This window comes from Gobio gobio (genome assembly GCF_949357685.1).
Source record: "Gobio gobio genome assembly, chromosome: 5".
NCBI classification, from domain to species: domain Eukaryota; kingdom Metazoa; phylum Chordata; class Actinopteri; order Cypriniformes; family Gobionidae; genus Gobio; species Gobio gobio.
Genome location: NC_137101.1, coordinates 39,018,348 through 39,031,000, shown reverse-complemented (window position 1 = coordinate 39,031,000; position 12,653 = coordinate 39,018,348). Strand labels below are relative to the sequence as shown.

Sequence of the window (12,653 nt, the reverse complement as noted above, 5' to 3'; positions counted from 1 at the left end):
GCAAGGATCTGTACACAATTCCTGGAAGCTGAAAACATTCAAGTTCTTGCATGGCCAGCATAATCACTGGACATGTCACCCATTGAGCATGTTTGGGATGCTCTGGATCGGCGTATACGACAGCGTGTTCCAGTTCCTGCCAATATCCAGCAACTTTGCACAGCCATTGAAGAGGAGTGGACCAACATCCCAAAGGCCACAATCACAACCTGATCAACTCTATGTGAAGGAGATGTGTTGCACTGCGTGAGGCAAATGGTGGTCACACCAGATACTGATTGGTTTTCGGACCATTCCGAAAATTCCGTCAGGAAACCTTGCGTCATACATGACTGAAAATTCTGTCAATGGCAGGGAAAGACTTAAGTTGATTTGAAGTCAATTCCTGTTTACTACCAGTGGACTACACAAAAACTCACATACTCAGAATTAGGAATATACATTTGTTTGTAAATATAGATTTATAAAGAAAACATAAGTTTATAATACAGTACGTAAAACTATGTGGAACTATGCTACCAAGTCAAAACAGTAAACGCAACTTCAAACCAAGTATAATTAGAATACTTTTCAGGATATCTAGATCAAAAGATTGAGTACAGTCTAGTATAGGCCAAATATACTTAGACTTTTCTGACAGTATAAATCAAGTAAATTTTGAGTATATTTTTACGAGTATATTTTTGAGAAGTACATACAAAGTAAACTAAGAGTATCCTTTCAACTCTAATACTAACAGCACACTTGTATACATTTTTTTATACTATTGTCTGAGGTCAACTTATTGCGTTTGCATGGTTTTTACATTCAAAAACATCATATTGAATAAGTAATAGGCTATTTTCTGCCTTGGTTTTGAGGCTCTCTGAAAAACGCTCGGTTATGATGGGCGTGCCGCACTGAAGACTTGGAAGTAAACGCCCACGGCTAGGATTGGATAAGATTTGCATATTTAATGAGCTTCTGCTCCCCTGTCAGTGACAGCGTGTGGCAAACGGCAACCGGAATGAATCGCCCAGCCCACAGCCAGGGCTCGCAAAAAGTCTTTATCAAACAAACACAATGATTAATCTCTCATCCACCCACGAGTGATTGGAATGTAATTTTTTTATTAACGTTACTTTGCCCGCCCGATCGATGAATATAACCGCGAACCATACACACACACGCACATGCGCGCGCCCTTGAAATATCTAGTCAAGAGAGTGAAAAATGCACATCAAGATGGTAATGAACCAAGAACACCACAAATAAAGTATTATCCAGCCTCTGACACATAATTCATAGATATTAAACGATCTGTAACAATGCAATACTATTACATATAAAAAACATTTATTACTCACATTAGTGTGTTGCTTAATTCGTTCATGTAATCTCATCCTGTCTGCAAATCCAGTCTCTTCTTTACAAACGACTCTGTGGTTAAATGAACATACGTGCAATGTCTTCCCCATGTGAGCTGGATATTAATTAAAAAAAAGTTAATCCATGCATTCATAATACTGGAATCCAAATGCTTAAAAACCTGAATCCGAAAAGCTTATGTGGTGTGTTTACTGCTAGGAAATTCGATGCTGTTTAGCTCTATGCTGCTCTTAGCTGTCATGTTAGTTGCACGAGTCAGTGGGCGGGGCTACAGAATCAGGCGTTGTTCTTCTTCTGTTGAGGCGGTGCTTCACTACACTCTCACGTCATAGCCGGGCACATTCTGAGATTGATCGTTTGCTGGTTGATTGATCATTTTATTTGACTAATAAGGAAGTTTTCAGCTCTGAAACTTACAGGATATTCTTTATATTACCATGACCTTTTAAAAATCAAAAGTTGATTTCTCAATTCATCACCCCTTTAACAAAGAACACAAACAGGGTCTCAAATTTACATGACTTTTCATAATGTCTTTATCCAGAGTGAATGGGCAGATGATTGTTGAAATTGTTCCTTTTTCTAAACCTCATCACATGGAGGAAAACATCAATTTCTTTTCAGAATGAGTTTGCAAATGCCGTTTCAGGTCTGTGTGACATGCAAAACTCTTCTCACACTGAAGACACTTGTAAGGCTTCTCTCCAGTGTGAACTCTCATGTGAATCCTAAGGTTTCCTTTCCCTGTGAAGCTCTTTCCACACTGAGGGCAGGAGAACGGCTTCTCTCCCGTGTGAACTTTCATGTGATTATCAAGGTTTGCTTTCTTTGCGAAACTCTTTCCACAGTCATTGCACATGAAAGGCTTCTCTCCGGTGTGAAGTTTTACATGATTCCTAAGGCTTTTCATGTCTGTGAAACTCTTTCCACACTGATGACATATAAAACAGTTCTCTCCTGAGTGAATCTTCATGTGGTTATCAAGGGTTTCTTTATATCTGAAACTCTTTCCACACTGACATACGAACGGCTTCTCTCCAGTGTGAATTGTCATGTGAGTCTTAAAACCTACTTTTCGTGAGAAGCTCTTCCCACACTGTTTGCAGGTATAAGGGGTCTGTCCAGTGTGAATTCTCATGTGGGCATCAAGGTTGTTTTTTTGTATAAAACCTTTTCCACACTGAGGGCACATGAACGGCTTTTCTCCAGTGTGAATTCTCATGTGAGTTTTAAGAGTTGAATTTTGTGAGAAACTCTTCCCACACTTTTTGCAGGTATAAGGCTTCTCTCCAGTATGAATTCTCATGTGGGCATCAAGGTTGATTTTCTGTGTAAAACTTTTTCCACACTGAGGGCACATGAACGGCTTTTCTCCAGTGTGAATTCTCATGTGGGCATCAAGGTTGTTTTTCTGTGTAAAACTGTTTCCACACTGAGGGCACATGAACGGCTTTTCTCCAGTGTGAATTCTCATGTGAGTTTTAAGCTCTTTTTTCTGTTTAAAACTCTTTCCACACTGAGAGCATATGAACGGTCTGTCTCCAGTGCAAACTCTCATATGGACTTCAAGGTTTCTATTTTCTGTTTTATGAGTCTGTGAGTAACTAAAGGATTTTTCTTCAGTCATGAAATCATGACATTTCTCCTCCATTTCATTCAGTTCTTGATTCTCCTCTTTCGGTGCCATCAGGTCTAGAGTGAAAAGAAACTAAAACAAGTTAGCACCAGTTTAATTGCACAAAGACATGAAAACATTTAGACGTGTACAGCGTTAAATCAACATGCTAGATTATATACCCACTAAACCAGGGGTTCTCAACCCTGGTCCTCGAGGCCCACTGTCCTACAAAGTTTAGCTCCAACCTTGATCAAACTCACCTGCCTGTAGATTTCTAATAATCCTGAAGAGCTTAATTCGCTGTTTGAGGTTTGTTTGATTAGTGTTGGAGCTAAACTCTGCAGGACTGTGGGCCTCTAGGACCAGGGTTTAGAACCCCTGCACTAAACAAATGATAAAGGAGTAACCTGTAAACTCAGACCCTTTTGTCATTATTGTTTATTCTTAGCTTTCCGCGGGTCCAAACCCAAATCTTGCAGGAGCAGGCCGTTTTACTTTTGCTGCGGGTGGGAGTGGGAGGTCAAAAATTTACCACAGGTGCTGGGATTTAACAAGAATAATGAAGACAACAAATGTTCAGAAAAGATTAAAGTGGGTTTTTACGATACAAAAACAAAACAAGGCAAGTCTGATTTTGGGACAAATTTCCCAGTTGTTACTGAAAAAAATTGGACTTCTGGGTTGAGACGACTTCTCTGATCCGTTCTCCTGGGTCAAAGAAAGCTTTCATTTATAGAAAACCAAGTCTAACAGGGAAGACCACAGGTAAATATAACATTTATTATAATGGGTTTATGTAAAGATTGTTTGAAGTTCACTTAAATTAAAAGTAGTTTTTTTAATGCCTAATAAATGTTGAAATTGGTAGCTTTCAATTATACTGTAATGTAACGTCATTAATGTTTCATAGAGACATTAGTGTCAGTGATACTAGCCTTCATTCATAAAAACATGCCATTACAACACATATTTAAAATATGCTGTCTTTAAATTGTTTCTATATTAATTTGGAATTGTTACAATATCAAAATATTAAAAACTTGCGATTAATTACAGAAAACAATGTGATTAATTAGTTAAAAATGCCACGTCAATATTATATATATTTGCATCTTAATCCATGAGTGGATATCATATCGCAATGTGCAAACTTTGTGTGAGAGTTATGCCGGTGAAGAAGTCTCAAACGCCAGTCAATTATTCACTAGTGAAAGTAAAAAACTAACCGAGTTTATCTGACGCTGCATTAAGGGCGCATATTCTATTAATGTAACGATTAGTCCTTTGTGATTAGTATTTTGTGTTAAACAAGTTGTTTTTGAAATGAGGAGTGGCTCTAACTAATCCTCGCAGCACGTCGGTTATGTGTTGATGCGCTGTGAAATTTTGTGAAATATTAATTTGAATAAAAGTAGCCTAATCGTAAGAATAATTTAATATCGTTAGCCTCATAGCATAATTGCCTAAGTCATTTTTTGGCCCAATTGAGATATCTGCCTAACTTTACTGTCCTACCACTGCTGCATCATCCTGCCTTTCTGCCTATGTCCTTAGCCAATCACAACACTTATTAGAATCCAAAAACATTATCTGCCTAAGTCATCTCTTTGACTTAGGCAGTTTTGATACAAACAAAATGGCAGAAAACATGGGAAGACAGATGTCCAGAAGTGATGTATTAGCTCTTCTGTTTGATTCGTTTTCATCTGGTAAGAGTTCATATTTCTTAAATTTTCTAGACACTAAATGTAATTTCAGTCAATCAAAGGGATTATAAACTGTGTATTTAAACTTGACTTTTTTTGCTACAAGATATGATGAAGTAGCTAGCCAACACTAGCAAAATATAACCTCATTTCTGGTCAGAACAAATCTTTACAGTTAAGAAACATCACCATAAAAAGACATTTAGGCAATTTTAGGCAAGTGAAGTAATTTTTCAAGCATTTACTTTTTATTTTAAGGTGGTACACATTATGGTGGTTATTTCATTATATTTTGTCACCGTGCGCCTTTAGATTTCTACCCGAAATCATCAAAAGTTATTCTAGCGCGATCTCTCGTGCCGTCTCCATTCACAGAAACATGTCATGCTTGGTATCATTGTAAAGCTCTCAGTCTCACACACAGCACTGGCTAATCCAAATATGGCAATTTCCTTTGTAGAACTAACCAACCGCCAAAGTTTGCAGCCGAAAACCACATCTGATTGGTCATGTGAATTTCTCACGCGCTGCCGATTGCTTGTGTATTCTCCACCTCAGAGAAAGTGCTGACAACGCTGAAATCGGCTCATAAACGCTCACAGAAAAGACCAAGTAGCAAGAGCTAGTAAAAAGAAAGAAAACAACAACAGATAAGACGACGAAACCCCGTCAGAATTAGATTCAAATAGTTATAGATGGACCAATACAACAAACAGGGACAGCTCGTCTGCAGTTTTTGTGACTGGTGTTTGTTAAGGTAGTTCTCTTAAGGTAGTTCTCTAATAGCTATTGCTATTAATAATTTATTATATCCAGAATCCCCTCTGTAAAGCCCTCTCATCTAACATGTCAACAAATAAAACCAAGAATTTTAAACATGGTCCTTTCCAATTTCCAGATTTTATTTTGGAAAAGTATGCAAATGAGCGTATATTTAAGTATATAAGGCCTCATTTGCATATTAAAACATTAATTTACACAAAACTTGTAATACATTTTTTTCTTATGTTTATGCCAGTAATAAACTGGAGAAGTTTCACAGTGATATCTTGTAATTAAAACAAATTCCCTATTCACCTGTAGTGTCTCGCCTTAAGTGCAAATAAAAGTAAAAAAAAGTTAAATAAAAAAGTAAAATAGTTTTTTTTATTTTTATAAATTAGACATTTTGACTAGACATAAGAAGTATTTGGTAAGATTTAGATTTTTTTTGCAGTGAACCTATGAATTTAACATGATTTACTGAGTTAAAATACTAAACAGCACTGCATTTTCTACTTTAATGTCAGGAAATACAGTTGATACCCATGTAGTGGAGTTAGAGGATTTAGATGAGAGCAGACCTGAGAAAGAAGGTAATGACGTAGACATGGGGCAACAGATAGAAGAGGAAACAGCCAGTAAAGCCTCCAGAGCTGAATCAGATCCTGATTTATCGTCAAATAGTGAAATCGATGACACTGTCTTGGATGAGGACTATAGACCTGAGAAAGATGACAGCCCAGATAATGGTAGTGATACAGACACAGCTCAAGGAGCTGTCAGTGTAGGAGATGCAGGAGATGTACTTGAAACTTCTGCTGTTCAACGTCATAGGCGCCCAAGGCCAGATATGTGGAGGCGAGAGCTGATAAAGGATAAGCGTCTTAAGGGGGAGAATTACAAGAATCCAATGGGACAGGAGAGACCACCAAAGACCATGGGCCCACCCTGCACATCACAGCACTGCTTAAAGTCAGAGAAACGAAGTTGTGAACTACTGACTGAAGAGCATAGAACAGATATCTTCAACAATTTCTGGTCCATGCCTTTCTGGGAGACACGCAAGCTGTATATCCAGACTCTAGTCCAAAATGTGCCCATAAAACAGAAGAAAGGTGGTGTTGCATCAAGGAGAACAACGTCCCTATTATACCACCTGCAACTGGCAGATAGACGTAAACTACCTGTGTGTAAGAATCTTTTCTGTTCAACACTTGGCATCGCCCCCAGAACCATCGGATCATGGTTAAAATCCAAAACTGATCCGTGTAAACCCAAGATCAACAAGACTGGCCCATGTGTGCCCATATCAGATGTTGACCAGACCTTCCTGAAAGAATGGTTCTCTGGACTGCCTACAGTCCCATCCCATTACTGCCGTCAGGTTCCCTCCTATCAGGAAAAGAAGTTCCTGGAGCCGGGAACAGTTCTAAGTGATCTTCACAAGGAATATCAGAAAGCTGCTGGTGAAAATGGAGCGCGTGCTGTGAGTGAGACATATTTTCGAAATGTGTTCAGTGAGCAGAATTACTCCGTGTTCATACCAAAAAAAGACCAGTGTGATGTATGTGTCAGCGCCAAGGTAGGAAATACAGATCAGGATACCCTTACTACTCACTTGAAATTAAAGGCTCAGGCTCAAGCTGAAAAAGCTAAGGATAAAAAGGAATCCAGTGACAAACTTTCAGTGTGGACAATGGACCTTCAATGCGTTCTTCTTTGCCCCAAGACAAAAGCAAGTACAATGTATTACAAAACTAAATTACAGATGCACAACTTTACTTGCTTCAACATGAACAACAAAGATGGAAATTGTTACGCTTGGGAAGAGCATGAAGGCTCCCTCAGCAGTGAGGTTTTTGCCCATCTGCAGTCCAAACACTTCGAATCAATCCTAGAGGCCAACGGAAACATTGAGAAAGTCATTGTCTGGAGTGATGGCTGTGGATATCAAAATCGGTGTGGTGCCATCAGCAACACCTACCTTCATCTGGCCATGAAGCATGGTGTCACCATAGAGCAAAAGTTTCTGGTTGCTGGCCACACACAAATGGAGTGTGACTCCATGCATAGCCTCATTGAGCGGCGCATCGTCAAAGATATTCACACTCCACGTGATTACATTGTCATCTTTGAGACTGCACGAATACATCCATCCCCATACAAGGTGACCCAGCTATATCACAATGACTTCATGAAGTTATCTGGGGCCTACGTCACCAATATTCGACCAGATAAAAAAGTTGGTGACCCCACAGTCCATGGCCTCCGGGCTCTCCAGTACTTGGCTGATGGTCGAATCCGGTACAAGTTGGATTTTGAGTCTGAATGGGAGGACCTGCCTCAGCGAATCAACATCCCCAAAGAACCATTCCACTGGGTCCCACTCTTTCCTGCCCAACTGCCAATTACTCTCAGGAAATTCAATGACTTGCAGGCAATGAAACCAGTACTACCAAGAGTAGCCCACCAGTACTATGACAACCTCCCTCATCAATAGACAGTGTGAAAATGAGTGTGCACAACACCTGAGTGGAACTTGGTGGGAAAGAAAAACAGTGGTTAAGGTTAAACATTAAGAAACAACTTGGTTAGGGTTGACAAGTTACACATCTTGGTTATATTTAGGAGAATAAAAAAACTTTGGTTATGTTATGTTTGCACAGCACCTAAGTGGAACTTCGATTAAGGGTGGAAAAGGAAAACAGTGGTTAAGGTTAGACATTAATAAGAAACAACTTGGTTAGGGTTCACAAGTTACACATCTTGGTTATATTTAGGAGAGTAAAACAACTTTTGTTATGTTATGTTTGCATTTTTTATGTAAGAGAAAAAATGCCTAAGTCATGGCATATTCTGCCTAAGTCACTTTTATTGGTTAGGCAATTGATGATGGATCTTTTTCTTTTTGCATACTTGTTCACACATCTGGTTGAATGTACTGTTATAATATCAATAAAAAATAACAATGTGATTTCTAAAAAATGTGTTTTTTCTTGTTTACCAAAAACATTGAAATATGACTTAGGCAATTATGCTATGAGGCTAACGATATGCTTCCGTGCCTGTCTACTGCCTCTCTGTGAAGGGCTAAACGGCTTCCACAGGCACGACATCAAAGCGATTAATGTTTTATCAAAAATCCACATGAATGGCCCGTTTGAATTATGTTTTTAAAATATTATATATGCGTAGAAAGAGCGGTAATATTTCCTGCAGAGTGAGAGCGCCTTTCTGAAAATTCTGTTGATTTCTGAAGCTCATTCCGCTCAACGCCGCGCGCTCAACCAAGAATACCCTTTGTGACATGCTGGTTCGAATAGGCATGTATCTGAAATATCTGAAATATGTAGCTAGGGCTGCCCAATCTAAAGTTTTTTTTCTAGTAGTTGTTCATTTAAGCCGTTTTTCACGTGGTGCCGGTGCCTCCATGTCATTGTCTGCTATATTTGCTTATTATTTATTAAATCCAGGCAATAGGTTGATAAAATATTGATTAAAATTAAGATACAATTTATACAAAACGAAATTCACTTTAAAAGAAAGGCTTTCAACAAATGAAGTGGTCAAAATCATTTCTGACCCCCATGTCTTCTGATATATTTTGCATCTTATGTGTCCTGTCCACTTTTCATAATCAACGTAAATTAAATTAAAAAATAACATTATAATATTTAAACATATGAAACTAAATATGCATTTTAATGGCTACAACAAGTATAGTAGGCTATGCTACAGTACAGAGAAATTTTGTGTCGGAGCAGAATTTGAGCGCACGCCGTTTTACCGGTGAGCGGTTCATGAGTGAGTCGCTCACATGCTCTGGTGAGGTAGGCAGGTTTTTTGCATTCATTTTTATTTCCTGTCGCTGTGCAGGCTCTTTTATTGTATATGACAGTGTAAACAGCTCAATAACCCTTTTATTTAAAGGTTTAATGTAGGCCATAGTCCATTGCATTACGATTACAAGAAGAATCAACAAGGTAAAAAATGTGATGTGCAGTCAAATGTTCCAGTGTGTATGCTTTAAACGAGTGTTCTCACCGATATGCTTGTTGTGCTTTCGTGTTTTATAGACTCGATATTGTTTCTTATTGAAATGTGGCGCTGTCTGAAGATTAGTTTATACCCGACGCGTCAGCATGAGTGGCAAAAATGAGGCGCATGCTTCGAATTTTTGCGCACAGAAAACTTGTTGAAAACATCATTTGATCACTGTACCGCCCTCCTGTAATAATGTAGGCAACCACTCATTATACATAAATCATGTAACACTACGCCCCTGCTGCACACTAGACAAATTGCAGCAGGTGAGCAGGTAACTGTAGAACGTTGTTTATTAAAACTTGTTAGAAGGCCACTTGTTATCAGTTCTGAAGGAATGTCAGGTTACTGTTGCTGCTGGTCTGCCATTCTCGCTCTGTCTGCACGTGAACGCGCTGATGATCTATAATGTCTGCGTGAACTGGATGCGCAGTGGTATGCAAACACACACATTGACCGACAGGGAACACGTGCTATAAAGGTCGTTCGGACCGAACGCAAGGACTGAATGAACATTTTATGGTCCTACGCTTTCCACAGACGATATACATTTATAAAAATACATTTAGACCGTGTAACATAGTGATTGCTATCAGGATGTGAGGAGACTTTCAACCAGCATAACAAAAAAGGTTCTGTAGAGAATCGCCTACAGCACCTTTAAACACATCTGCTCAGTGGAAAGCAGACATTTTTGTGATTGATAAGGATGTAACATATATTTTAAATACAAAGGAGTGTGCTCATGCAATTCTTTAAAAACAAACAATAACACATTCCACTGGATCCCATATTTCACTGGAGGCCAGTGAGGAAATACAAAGACAGGTGTTATATGCTACCTTTTCTTGGTGTTAGTTAGCAGCCTTCCTGCAGAATTTTGCACATTTTGGAGGCAGTCAATTGAGAATTCCTTTATGGCTAGACATAAAATATAATAGTCCAGACACAAGGCAGTACAATAGGCATGCATTACAATTTCCATATCTTTGGCATAAAGAATAGATCGTAGACAGGCATCCTAAACTGAAAAAAGACGCTTTCACAGCCATGTTTATTTGACAAAGTTCTGAGTCAAAAAATGAATCCCAAATTCCTTGCATCAAAGTGCATGTTACTGGACAGGGTAAGGGAAACAGGTACATTTAGCTCAAAGGGAATTATAAATTATTAATTTATAGGGTATTTTGAATCGCTACTTTTACGGCTGAGCAAATGACTCGTCCAGTGTTCACTTGAACAGGATGTAACTATCAACTCTGTTGCGGATATAAATATCCCAAAAATTGTGAAAACACTATTTAATAGCAAGGTAACATAGATCAGCATTTTAAAACATTCAATTTTTAAGCACATAACACAAGAACACTTATCTTTAAATATAAACAAGACTTTATTGATTATTCTAACACATAAAACTAATATCTAACACAAACATGCGCACACATTCACACGAGTTGTAGAAAGAAAGAAAGTGAGGAAAGAAGGAGTTTTAAGAGTGAAATGATGAAATCCCAAGTGTTGTAATTAATTTAACCCCTCTATAATTTCTTATGTAGTAGATATTGGGTTTATAATGTTACACAAAATAATTTTTTTGGCTATTTCTTAATTTTTTCCCCTAATTTAATCTGTGACATGTCATTCGTTTTGTCACGAGTTGCATGTAGTAAATATAGATAAAGAGACACATGAAGCAGAATGACCGAAGAAAGACTTTGAGAATGAAACCAACCTGTTTGTTCCTCAGTATCTTCTTGTTTCACTATAAATGTTTCTTCAATCTTCAGATCTTCACTCTCCTCTTTGATAAACTCCATCTTTATAATAGTGTGTCGCGTAGATCTCAGCTGCTTCAGGAGTTTTTCCTGTATGTTTAGACATATCGTCATGTGTAAGATGAGAATAATTAATAAAGTAAAATAAATCAACACTAAATCTGTGTGTCTCAATCAGCTCTAGTTCACTATCAGTCACTGGTAAGAGAGTCAGAGTGAGAGTTAATGACTTAAATTATTAGACAAAGAAACACTCAAAATAGCACTACAAATGAATAAAGGAACACACACTATACAGACCATTAATACTTAGGCATTTATTATTAACATTCAAATCAGTATGTACTGATTTTTAGATTAAATTAAAAGATAACACTTTCATGAAAACATATAAGTTGATTTGTAAAGTTACTAAAGTCATTACACATGTTTGTGTTGTTGTTCATTCACTGGTGAACTGTAGGTGTCGTCCGCGCGCTGTGATTCAAATGCTTAGAAACTAAATCATTTTGAGAAGCATTTGATTCAATTGAGCTGTTTCTCTAATCATTACTTGCCAGTGACCAAACAGCGAGTTTGTGATGAACTGCTTCACAATAAAAGGAACGAAATGAGACGCACATTTTCAATTACTCATGTGTGTATGCATAAAACTATGCTCATTCATATTATATACATTATAATGTTGCACTCAAAATAATTATTTCATTTCTAAGTTCTTTATAAAATTGTACAAATGGTTTGTAATGATTTATACACTCTAAATGATTAAAAGCACAAACCTTTCTTCAACCGAATCACAGATGCAGGAGCGCGGCGCAGTCTTATGACATCACGTCGCCACACCAAAATAAAAGTCCCGTTCTCAAGCTAAAAAATAATAGAAATTCACATACAGAAAACATATTAAAACGATAAGATAAAGGATTGAATTAGGATTGGATTGGGACACAGATTCCCAAAGCTATGAGATTTTTTCAAAAGCTTCTGGATTATATCTTAATATGCAAGTAACCAACTACAACACGTTTGTGATATTCTCAACTCGAGTACAAGAAAGTAATACATTTTTTACTGTAATTAAGTATTAAAGGTTAAAAAAAAAAACTTTTATTTATGTGCAGTAAAAAGTAAGTTTTCCAAAGAAAAACCACTGATAAAGTATATACATGAAAAATACTTCACTACTGCTCACCTCTGTCTCTATATTTGATATTTACTTACACACTTTCAAATAAAATATGCACAGAATCAGATGAAAAAAATCTACAATTTAAGGTGACAATGTTTTGTTTTTTATAGTTGTATGTATACAGGTGATAGCGGCATGCATCGTGCTGCACAACATCTGCCTTGTATTAGTATTGGCAACATTAT

General features: G+C 37.6%; 1 protein-coding gene across 1 annotated transcript; it reads right to left on the bottom strand.

Moving 5' to 3' along the window:
• Nucleotides 1-449: 449 nt before the first annotated feature.
• Nucleotides 450-12,123, bottom strand: LOC307126850 (uncharacterized protein). The gene is made up of 3 exons (XM_079817646.1): nt 12,059-12,123; nt 11,234-11,366; nt 450-3,060 (listed from the first exon to the last, which is right to left on the bottom strand). The coding sequence occupies exons 2-3, from the start codon at nt 11,316-11,318 to the stop codon at nt 1,961-1,963; spliced, it is 1,185 nt and encodes a 394-aa protein (XP_079673772.1). The 5' UTR covers nt 11,319-11,366; nt 12,059-12,123; the 3' UTR covers nt 450-1,960.
• Between the last annotated feature and the right edge of the window lie 530 nt (nt 12,124-12,653).